The sequence below is a fragment of the Amia ocellicauda genome, chromosome 17 (assembly GCF_036373705.1).
Source record: "Amia ocellicauda isolate fAmiCal2 chromosome 17, fAmiCal2.hap1, whole genome shotgun sequence".
NCBI classification, from domain to species: domain Eukaryota; kingdom Metazoa; phylum Chordata; class Actinopteri; order Amiiformes; family Amiidae; genus Amia; species Amia ocellicauda.
In genome coordinates, this window is record NC_089866.1 from 11,044,813 (window position 1) to 11,057,429 (window position 12,617).

Consider the following 12,617-nt stretch of genomic DNA (forward strand, 5'->3'; position numbering starts at 1 on the left):
AACTAGACAATGCAAATAAGCATGACGAGATGTATACACACACACAAACATTGATGCATTCACACATAGTTATCAGTCTAAATATATTTATATAGCGCCTTTGTTCACAACTTCACCCCAGTACTGTTTTCAATTCGGCGAAGTATATTTCTTTTGATTCCCTCTCTTTTGCGAGCTCCGAATGAGACAGACGCCATCTCCTTGCGCTGCATGGAGCTGCAGGACAATATTTCTGATCTAAAAAACAGAAAGGCTCAGATTGTTGCTGCCTTTTCATGTTACTGTCGCTGGCTGTGCGCGGCTTCAGCCAATCTCTTCCTTATGACGCTCGGCGAGGCTGGATTCAGGAGGACTTGATCATAATATTTAACACACCCACCCCAGCCTTAAACAGCAAGAGCACTAGTCCGACCAGTCTTGTACTGAGAGGTGCAGCTGCAGGGGCGAATCCACAATCTGCACCTGCCAAAAACAGCTCTCTCCCTTTCCTGTGCGCTTTTCGTATGATTTTCTCACCTCTCCATTGCAGAATGCCGATTTCTCCAGGTACGAAATACGGAGTTCAGTGCGCCGAGGGGAAGAGGATAAACCCCCTGCTAGATTTAAACAACTTGTTCTGATTTTTTTTTTTTTTTTGTACTTGATCCTATTATTTTTTGCAACAGTGGTGGCTGTGTTGTAACAGGACTATACCAATGCAGCTCCAACACGAATAGGCATATTCATCCTCTGAATATTTAAAGGGGGGAGGTTTATTTTGTTTTTTGGACAAATGCATCCTCTGTGTTCAGATGATGAGTCTGGCTGCTGCAGTGCCCAGGATGTGAAGATGGAGCCCCGCTGTAGAGACCTGGCGTCCACATATTATGGATGACTTCGTTTCGGGTTTTAAAGCTGTTTATTACAGTTCTTGAGATGTGCACATTTCCATAGACGGTTTTTTGTTTGTTTTTGTTTTTGTGCAATGCACACAAGGAAGGCAGGCGTCCTGTCCAATTCGAGGTAGGATTCACCCCGGAAAGGCTGCTGCTGAACCGCCCGTGTTTGCGTTTCATGATCCAGACAAGTAAATGCTACCTGGTTGTGTATCAAATCGTTTTTATCATTACGATTTGTTTTTAAGTTAAAAAACGCGTTGGTGTTGGTGAATCTTTGAAGAAACCTGATGGCTGGATGCTAATAACCATTCAAAGCCACAAAAGAAGGCAACCCACCTTTTTAACGTATTATATTTAAACTGACAACCAGATTATAAAACACGTTGCTGCCGTGCCGAGCTGTTTTCCTTGCTTATTTATTTTGTATCGATTGCCATATATATAATTGGGATCAATCACCTGGAAACCAAAATGAAGATGATCCTGTTCAGGAGATTCAGAGTGTTAATCCTCATGGTCTTTCTGATCGCCTGTACCATGCACATCATGATCGACCTGCTGCCCAAGCTGGAGAAGCGGGCGACGGGACCGAGCACCGGCAACAGCGGCTGCTCTTGCTCCCACCGGCCGAGCGAGGAGCCGCAGAGCTGGGGCCAGCAGCGCGCCCGGGCGGGGGCTGAGTCGGGCTGGCCTAACAAGCACACGCTGAGGATCCTGCAGGATTTCAGCAACGAGCCCAGCTCCAACCTCAGCTCGCACTCCCTGGAGAAAGCGGACAAGACGGAGGCTTTCAAGAGCATGGAGCCGTACGCGCAGGATGGAGAGGGCAAGAGGCGCTTCATCCAGGAGGCGAGCGTCAATACGCACCTCCCCGGCGGAGGCGCCTCCAGGCTGGCGGCGCTGTTTGAACACTCGCTGTACCGAAGCGCTCTGCCGGCGCTGACGGAGGAAGACACCCTGTTCAACGTGAACACGGACATCAGGTTCAACCCCAAAGCAGCCGAGAATCAGGAATGGTGAGCGAAACAAGGTGTCGGGGCGGGGGACGTGTGAGATAAGTTACATTGGCTGCAAAGGAAAAAGAAACATTGAAGCGCAGGCTCGACAAAATCGTTTTCAAAACTCCGCACATAAAGGAATTACAGTGAATTGCATCACACACGGATTGTGTTCAATCATATCGTCTATAATAATACATTATGATTTTACAGTACGATCCTCTGACCAATCGACCAATTTTGGGTTGTCTGGTTTTTATTAATATTGTAAAAAATAAAAAAAGAAGAAAAAGAAAATACAAATGAACTCCTTTTTCACTTCAGGTAATTAGATCACGTTTTTTACGGTTTACAATTGATAAATGAAGAATACAGATTGCTATAGCATAGTATATCATTACTTGGAGGAACTTTTGTCGACAGTCACTCGGTGTCTAGGCTGAGGGCAATTTAAACACTGCTTTCACTACAAAATCACATACACACGGGTTACCAGACATGCTATACATTGTCGATATATTTTTATTTGAAATAACCTTTAGGATTGCAAACCGGAGAAGTGGAGATGGGTAATTCAGTGGGTTGTGCGTAATAATATGCATGATTTGACATGTGAGAGCACATACAGTGTATTCAGCTTCCTAATGATACTGCTGGAGATGTATGGGTGTTATGTTGACACACATGCACTCACATCTTTTGCACCCGTCAGCATCTTTGCAAAATTAGATGCACAGTATGGGGTTTTACAAAGTGCAGTCTATGTCTAGGCCGTCGACTTTCATGAAAAAATACCTCCTCAGTTCTCCCAGACATATTTTTACATTCCTGCTTCTGCTTGCCTCTCCCTTTCCGTCCACAAACAAAGAGAAGGGATGTATGGTTTCCAAATAAATCATATATAACACACACATCATATACATATACATATACAAAGTCGTGAGAGCATTTTACAGGCTGCACATCATTTCCCCCTGAACACCTGCCAGGAACTGTAAATATTAAAGCTCATATAAACATTTCTTATTTAAAATGCATCCCTAAAAACTGTATATGTAAGCCATTTATGTTATAAAGAAAGAAAACATTGTTGTTTGTTTTTATGAAGTGATTCATGAAATGAGACCAAGACAAGCAAAATTAATTACATACACCATGGTGCAATACTGTCCAATAGCATATAATATATCATTACAACTGGGGAACAGGCTGGTATATGCCATTATACTGTAAGGTGGTTTACAGAAAGCTCTAGCAGAATTACTCTGGGTCAAGGTGCTACAGCCGCCAACCACTGATGAATAGTCACATGGATCTCTGGTACCAGATCTCTTAAATTAGTTCCCCTGTCATTCATTTCCGCAGAAAACTTTTTAACTTATAATATTTTGCATTTCAAAACACCATCAATAGTTGGATTGCCTCCTTTGCATCCACTTTACATGCAAAATTCATTGCCATAAATAAGACTGACTACAAATCTATAATACATTTCTGCCAAAATATATATCTACTGCTGTTGCAAAAACATTTGTCACCAGACTAGCATGTGTATTGCATACAGCATCATAAAAGAGTGAAATTGAATCAAATTGTATACTCCTTCAAATTGCACACATTGTCAACCTATACCAATCTCCAACATATGTGTTACTGGTTAGATGGTAGTGTAGATTTTTTTTTTTTTTAAATAAATTATAGGTTTATACAGCCTTTGGTTAGCTTTAGCCCTGACCATTTCATATGTATAAGCAATTCAGAGCCATCCCAGGTGAATATGTGAGGGGCTGCAGTCCTGCAACCTTGCATATCTGTACCTCACCTGCCCAAATCTTGAAATGCATGATTTGGAAAGGGACAGTGGAGCAGGGCCATGATGATTAGTTGAGAATGTTGTTTCCTTTTGGCACAGAATCGAGTCAAAAGTTAAATGATTGTTCAAACAGAAAACCATCGCCTGTGCTGTAGATCACTATGGTGAGTGCAGAGTGTGTTCTTTAACAATGGCAGCTTGGGAAACAATAGAAAAAGGAATGGAGACACTGGTTGCTAGTAGTGCTAAAAAACCTTACTGCATTTACTGCAGCCTTCATTTAAGTAGAGTGATGTCATGATCAGCCATCATCCTACCCTAGGGCTTGGCTGCTGTGCACAATTCTGCAGTCACACTGGATACATACCTTAAATGTCTCCCCCCACCTCCCCCCCTTTTGTACCATCATTTCAGGCAGAGTGAAGGGAACGAAGAGGAGGAGTACACCCCAACAGGGGAGCCCTCTGCAGACTCATACCCTAACTGGCTCAAATTCCACATTGGGATTAATCGATATGAACTGTACTCCAGACACAACCCAGTCATCGAATCCTTGTTGAAGGACCTCGTCTCTCAGAGAATCACCAGTGTTGGTAAGTCTGTTTGTTACACAAGGCCGTGTTTTGACAGCATTTTAGAGCATAACTGTTGTATTGTATTGTAATGTGCGTCATTGCTTGATTAAGGAATAGTGAGGCTTTTAGATAGAAATATGCAGAATTACGTAAAACAGTGTCCTTGGTAAATAAAGGGCTGCTCTATTGGGGTTCCTACAAACAGAAATTCTAGTGCCTGTTCAGCTGCAGAATTACATTATTCAACCACACTGATTGACAATCATTCCATTAAACGAGAAGGAAATTAGTCTTGGTTCTGCACTCTCTGTATGCTGAGCAAAGAAACGTCTTGCTCTCCACTTTAATAGTGTCTGCAAACAGCAATCCAGCGATTGTTTTTTTTTTTTTTTTTTTTTTTTGCAATGTCCTGGGATTTAACTTCCAGATAATGATGAAATGCAGCATTGAAAATCATGCCATTTCGAAAGCAATTACTCCTAATAATTCTAGAGCAAGGGAGAGCCGTTAGCTGACATTTGCGGAGAGTTGCAGGGCAACTGGGTCACTGCCATAGCCTGCTCTCCCCGGTGGGTGCGTTTCAAATGAGTCGTTCTGTGACAGAGGAGCTTGAAATGCGATCACGTACAGAACCAGGCATTTCAAGTGTTCAGCTTTTCATTTCGGTCACAGTTGTGCATTAGGGTAATCTAGGCGGAAAGCTGCCCCTCACGAAAGAGGACACAAACCCGAGAGGATTTCTTGAAAGTCCTATACAGAGCTCCCATATCATCTTTTGTCTTCATCCTTTACAATCAGACTCTAACACCTCCCCACCATCCCACCCCATCCCTAACCAGCACACACACAAACACACACATCAATCACTCGCACACACACACACTTCGCATCCCCTCTGGAGGACGCATCTAAAGGTCTTGCAGACACGGTCTCGCAACATAATCCATCCCCACTGAGCATTTTAGGATCCACTAAGTCCTTGCCTAATGGGAGAAATTCCTCCTGATGAGTCATCACCTCCCCTTTTCCAGTCCCAGAGTGTGATATGTGAGGGACAGGCCAGGAATCACATGCTTTGTCTATGACTGCTGAAAAGTCACCCTGTTGGCTAGTGTCGCTGTAGGCACTTTAAAATAATCCCAGATTCATTGACTTCAACATTTTAAGTCTGTAAAGGAGAGACGAGAAGGGAGGGTGCCTCTCTTGCCTGTAGGTCTCTTTTGCTGCCTGCTTTTTTTTTTTTTTTCTTCTCTCTCGTACAAATGTCATCATTCGCTAAAGCGTTCCAGGCAAATGCGAGTGTTATGTAATACATCAGAGTAACTGTCGAGATCAACCTTCAGTGTCAAATGTTCCCTGCCATATCCCAGGGTGTACAACATAAAAGACTTCACTAAGCACAGTTAATGTTGTTTTTTGTTATAGCCTGGACGTTAAAAAAAAACAAAAACAAAAAAACAGAGAAGGAGAGAGAGATGAAGGGAATATTTGGTCATCCATGAATAACAGAATATAAATGAGATCAGTTTCCTGTTTGGGAGCAGGGAATGACTGAATGGGATTGGATGGGAAGCCGATGTGCTCTTTAAACCTTAGCAGGAGTTGCACAAACAGAATGCTAGATGACATGGTTTTGGGCCTTTTGTTCAGGGTTTTGTGGAAAGCAAATTGCCTCCTATTTTTTTTTAATCCATCCAAAAAAGCCTTTCTATTAAAAATTTGCTAAAAACAGAGTCATGCAGAATAAGATGCAAGAAAATGGATCATGGGAGAAGTGGGTGCGAATAATAGCTGTGGCACAGACTGAAAATAGAAGTGGCTTCAGAAAGACTTAATTGGACTACAACCAAAGCAGACTCAGACGCTGAACCAGGTGCTTGAATCAGAACAACCACCCACATATATTTTCCCGCTCCTCTCCGCATCCCGATTTAGAGTGGGATAATTGGAATATCTCTTGTCAGGACAAACAAAGGAAGGCAATCACTCCACAGAGAGGTGGCTTAAGAGAAAAACACAGCCATGACTCCTCAATACAGAGACCCCGAGCTGCAGGCGTCAGTGCAGTGGCTGCGCTGACATGTGAATCTTCTCACTGAATCGAGCAGCTGTCCGTGCATCCTCTCTTTCTCAGGCCGCGCATCCTTCAATCACTGCAGATTGTTTCCACTTCCCGGAACCTTTGCTTGCCTTTACAAGAAACAGGCATTTTTTTTCTCATCAGCCATAGTGAATGTTGGTGCCATAAAATTAATTTGAATGTACCTGCAAGACAGACACAGGAACAGCGGGAGGGCCGGCTGAAGTGAACTGATTTCCTTTTCTGTTTGCAGCACGACATAGGCGCTGCGAATAAAGATACAAACAGGAGACCATATTGATAAACTGGTGGAGGCAGGTGGAAGGAGGGAGGCTGCAATTATAATTAAAAGAAAGATTTAAAATAGGAAAGCAATTCATACCCATTTCAGTTGCCATCAATATAAACTTTTTATATATTGGTGATATTTCAGAGTCGAGCAAAACATGTCCGTCCCAACTGTACTGAATTTTAAACATTTAATAAAAAAAATATATATATATATATTTTAAGGGTGTAAGAATTGAATTGTTCTAGGGGCAGCATTGTTTGCAACTTATGTTCTAATATTGTGTAAACATGCCTGTTGCTTTTTAAACAAACACCTTATTTAGTTATTTTTACTTAATGGGAGTGATGAACAGGGTTTCCAAGAGCATTTCCAAGCAAGTGGTATCTGGTTTATATTTGTAAAGATTCCAAAACAAGCGCATTAACTACATTTATAAAAAATGTTAAGAGATAAACATTTAAGTCTGGCAGCTGGGGAATTGGTTTTTGTTCAAGAAAAAAAACACATATTAGAATTACCCAAAACGGTTACACTTTTATTGCAGCTCTTAATTGAAATAATGGTAGAATTGCAAATTAAACAGAAGTATATAGTGTTGCGTGCTTTGTAAGTATTATTTTAAATGCAACTCGAATTGTTGTTTTTCCTCCGTTTTGTATTTTGTTATGCAGTTCCTAACTCAACTGCCGTGACTTTCTGATGAAATTCGCAATCCTCATAGTGGCTTAAATAAAGGATGTGGCAGTGTAAGACAATCCAAAAACAACCGTTAAACACAATTCATAAGCATGTTGTTGTTTTTTTCGCATTATTCATATTTTTCCCATGCATTTCCCTCTAGTTTCGCAGAGTGTTTACAACAGGACAACATCTTCTGGATCGGCACTGTTTTGCAAGGGAAGCCTTTTGAGCAGAACATAGAAAGGCAGAAAAGATAACCAAGAGCTATGATCAGGCAGCGGGGTAAACACCAGTCCCACAAATAACAGGAAATGCGGGTGTTGTCTGCCATATCAAGAGCTTAGTGGATTTTGTGGAGACCTTTTCAGATTGTGCATTTCAGTGCACATAACCATACCAAATGCACACGCAGACACACACACAAAAGGGAATGGGCTCATCTTTAACCCTGCTGGAATTGAATGCACGGACAGATTTTCTCCTTCAGATTAGTTACCCAATTATATTTATGCCATTTAATCTACCTTTGCCTCGGGTAAACTCTAGGCTCTCATTATTAAGTAAGCCCTAGGAAGTGTATAGAGGACTAATAGTAAAATAAATCATATCTGATAGACAATCATTTGACAACCTTTCTTTCAGATTCACTTAAAAGGGGGACTTGTTAGACGTGCTACTAAACTGAGTGGCAGAGATTGGATCTATCTTTAAGATATTCAATTGCTTGTCAAGTCTTTAAAGGAACCTTTATTTCAAGGTCACACTTCATTATGGCTGCCTTGAGATCCAAGTTAGATGCTACTGTACTGTGATGCAATGTCTTGTTCACATTCACACCAGTAGCAAAATAATACTAATAGAAGCTCTATTAAGCAGAGTAATTGCAGTTCTTTTAGCGCTTGTAAAAAACAAACATGACAATCTGATCCACAAGCCCAAAGTATAAAAAACGGTATTTCCAACTAGAGCCTGAATGTTGTCCTTGGATGTTTTGTCCACTCCCAGCTATTGTATCTGACAACGACTGTCATACTTTCTGTTAGAATTTCTTTCTTAAGCTCTCAGGCTATGTTAGCTTGTGGGAATGTATGCAGAGGTCACGGTTATGAATGCTTTGCCATTCAGAAAGGCAAAGTCTTCCCTGCCCTTCATTGGAAATGGCCAGGCTTGTGTCAACAAAGGTGTGCATGTCATACAAGAATACATGGATGTGCGTGATCATGGCAGGTTGGGGATGATGTGGATCTGTTCAGGTGTGTCATGCTGCACAGCATGATTATTTGACCAAGTGGATGGGGTTTTCAGGGAGGGGTTCGAAGTGAATCTGACTGAGTGTATCCTCCTGAACTCAGGTTGCAGGAGGATACAAAACTCAATACAAAAGTAACATCTCATCATATGTCAAATGAGCCGGTTATAATGATGTCGCCCCCTCTAGACTCGGCAGAGCGTTTAAACCCCCCACAGCTGTGCACCAGCCTTTTGGGGCATTGCCTGCTGCATTGGGCTGCTCGGGGCGGAGTCTGACCACACTCACTATGCATACTCCTGCAGCTGGTCTTCAATCGTAAGCCTCAGTCAGTGTCATTCGGGTGTCTGCAGCCCTATGTTTCTGTCTAGAGAGATTATGAATTGCTACACTGGAGTGTCTTTTAATGACCAATTTTGTCTTTTTCCTTGTGTGTGTGTGTGTGTTCTTTTTACCTTCCTAACAGCTATGAAGTCAGGTGGCACCCAACTGAAGCTCATCATGACATTCCAGAACTACGGCCAGGCGCTGTTTAAACCAATGAAGTAAGTCACCCCATTCACTGTGGTCAGAATGAATTAACGTGTTAGTTCTGGGTTTGGGTGATACTAAGCAGCCTGGTCAAAGTGTTGTATGATGCTGCCATTCCCCTCACGGCTTCCAATGTGACCTTTGCAGAGCGGTCCAATGTCACAGAGCATTAGTCCAAAACAGTTGTGACTTTGAATGCCTCTCTGAACTGCCACGAGAGAAATCGGAGAGAAAATATGACTGCGGGACATACAGAGGACTTTAGAAGATAAATAGGGACTTTCAATAGGAATAAAAACAGCAGCGCAAGGTCATGATATAGTAGTTGCTCGAATTGGCCACCCAGTGGTGGATTGAGTTGCCTGTGAGCATTTGGACTGCAGTGTCTTGCCTCTTCATGGCACATCTGCCTTGCTTACACTTGGAGACCCTTTTGATCTTTTCTCATCCCCTGAACACAGCACGGGGATTTCAGTACCTGTTCTTTTTGATCCACTTTAAGTACATTTGCACATACAGAAATGGATGCAACACTTCTTTAACAGTGTTTCCATCCATGGCCCTAATGGGCAGCAGTAAGGATGAGATAGTGCCCGGGATCTGGATCTGGATCTTTCCGTGCCCAACTTCACAGAACTCAACTGTTGTTTAAAAACAAAACTTTTTTTTTTTTTTTTTTTTAATTCATTTGATCTTTTAAGTTCAATAATGCCCACAGCACACTTTTTAATTAACATATCCAAGCTTATGTTCTAATTAAAGAGTACTGTCATGACCTCCTGGGGATTTCTGGGAACCCACAGAGCACACAATCTGCAGCAGCTGCTGTTTAATTTAAGTTTTTTGCCCCCAAATCCAAAACTTTGGTTAACTTCTCCCTGATAGCTCAATTAGTAATCAAATCATGTTTTTGAACATGTCCTCTCTTTTTCGGAGGATGTCCTGCTTGTTCTTGGGTTTGATTGTATTACCACAATTACAGCTGTGCTAAGTTAGTGCTCAGAGGAGCAGACAACTAAGCTGTGCTTAAACAGAGGGGGAAAAGCATTCTCCAAACCAATTTCATCAGTTATCCTCCTGCGGTCTTTCAATATCAACAAATGGAGGAATTATGTAACCCTGATTTTCTGGTTTTGAAAGCTACTTTCAACCCCCCCCCCCCCCCTTCTTCATTTCCCTAAAGGCACTTCTCAGCTTAAGTATGGGATATGGTTTCATAATTTTATACACGGATCTAAATCCGAGGAAAGACAGCTGCTTGAATGCCTACAACCAGTCTAACCGCATACACAGAGCCTCAAGTCCAAGCTTTGTGAAGGAAGTTATAGTATTCCTTATTCCTTTTTCATTAATAAAATGCAGGCCTCAAATCTAAGTCAATCTAAAACTGGCCTTGTATGTAGTTATCGACACTAAAGCCAATTAGAGGCTGAGAAATTGGTAAATGACGTGAGGTGAATTATGTAGCAGTTGAATCCTAAGCCGAGCGTAAGTGAGAAAACACCATTGTGCTATACTGTTCCCTGGCACAGCTCACCCAAGCCCTGCCAGTCTCGCCCCAGCCTGAGCCAGGCAGCTTGTGAGCAAGAGTGTGCTGTTTACACTACGCGTGGTAGAGTGCAGGGTGTCTGAGCTCAGTCATGTGACAGCCTCTGTCTCAGCAGAGCCCATTAGACACACACGGCAAGCTGGCACCTATCAGTATTAACACGTGTCTTGGGGTACAGCGAGCCAGCAAGTGCCTGACAACAACAGCAGAAACGGCAGTGCTTAGAAATAATTTCCACGGTAAAGTAAAAACAAAGTAAAGTGACTCATTTCCAATAAGCATTGGATTGTGTTTTTTGTTTGTTTTTGGACCACCAAAATCACCAATCACCATTGCCAATTTTCTAAGTTCTTCTGCCTAACCTAGGAGAAGAAGCATCAGAAACAGAGAACAGCGAGAGAAAGTGGGGGGGGGCGGATAAATCAGTCGGGGTGTTGGTTTTGTGCCACAATGGAGAAGCAAACAGTGCAGTGGAAACTACGGCTAGATGCATCTGTCTCACACGTGCCAAGAAACGAGAGTTGAGTTTCAGACCTGCTAGCACAATCCTCCCACTGTACTCAGTGTATATTAAGGTCATTGTACTGGTATGTGCGGTTAATGGTTTCTCAGAGTTAGTCGGAAATGGCATTCAACACATTGCCAAAGTTATCTTAGTTGTATGGTAATGATGAGTCGGTTGAAGTCTTCCTCTTTGCTACTTAATGACAAGAGCAGAGAATTATTTCTCAACAATACCCCGGCATGGCTCACAGCTAATTCATAATGATTCCTGTGAATTCTCTGGTGAGTCTGCAATGACCAAACCCTTTTTGTTGTTTTGATTTGAAATTAAAAATCACATCAGCCAATCACAGTGCAGCATTTCTAAAATGTCCTATACCTCTTATCTTGTGTATAAATGTCATCAGTATTAGAGAATTATCAGTATTTAAAAATTATTCAGCTACCAGCAATGTTTCAGGACACTTGGTGCAGTTTCACAGGATGTCCATTCGTTTTTATTAGTTTTGTTACATTTAACGAGCAAGAAAACACATCACAGATCGGATACTGTAGGTCAGTCACAACGGATTCTGGATCGTAGCGTTTTAGATAGAAAGAAAGGGAGTTGATTGTTAATTTGAATTCAAATGTATTTTCCATTGTAAAGATATTTGTGTGTGGTATATAGTAAGTTAATAGGTCATGTGAAAGGTGCATCTTATTGTATAAGAGATTTCATTTCACACTGTTTGTGCACCCAGAACTGCACAGCTTCACTTTGCAGTCCCCTCACCCAAACTACACAGGATTACATCTTTTGTACAATTAGTCACACCCTTCACACGACCTATTAACTAGTGTAAGAAATCTAATTGCCAAATTCAGAGCTTGAGATTCTTGCTGCAGGTAGCTTTGGAGCTGAGCAGGACAGTTGTAGAGTGTTTAACAGTGTTTCTCATAGATCCTCCAATGAAAGGGCATTTCAACAAAATTAAACACAGTGCCCATCCCTTTTTCTTTCTCTTCCTTTTCAAACCTCAGGCTACACATTTTCATTCCAAATCTGCATCGATGCTGTTGATCGCATCAGGTGTGGGTGTAAAGGAAGACCCCAGTTGTTCAGACAGTTAGCGCACTTGCCACAGAGTGTAGTGTCTCACAGGATTCTGCTGCTGTTAAGACTCAGAACAAAACTCTGTCTGGCTGCGTTTACCTCTGGTGAAGCCATACCTGTGTGGGCATCTCAGAGTGCACCATATCGAGCTCCTCTGAATGTTTAAATACAGTATCAAGCCACAGGGCGAATGGACTGGACGGGCAACATCTGCCATTTGTGTAGGCTCACAGACACAGGCTGGCAGTAATTAGACTGCCAGGAGTATTGTACTGTATTGAACAGTATAAAAGGTGCAAATACAGCTGCATATTATACTGCAGGAAAAGTCCTTCTCTTTGTATAGGGATAGCAAGACAATATGAAGGTAC

At 42.1% G+C, this 12,617-nt stretch overlaps 1 protein-coding gene across 1 annotated transcript in view; it reads left to right on the plus strand.

Annotated features, from left to right (window-relative positions):
• Positions 1-334: 334 nt before the first annotated feature.
• The window catches only part of LOC136712511 (extracellular serine/threonine protein kinase FAM20C), a 52,982-nt gene continuing 40,699 nt past the window's right edge, over positions 335-12,617 (plus strand). Inside the window, exons 1-3 of the mRNA XM_066689144.1 lie at positions 335-1,894; positions 4,104-4,282; positions 9,033-9,111. Coding sequence (XP_066545241.1) covers positions 1,350-1,894; positions 4,104-4,282; positions 9,033-9,111 — 803 coding nt within the window. The 5' untranslated portion in view covers positions 335-1,349. The remainder of the gene's footprint in view (positions 1,895-4,103; positions 4,283-9,032; positions 9,112-12,617) is intronic.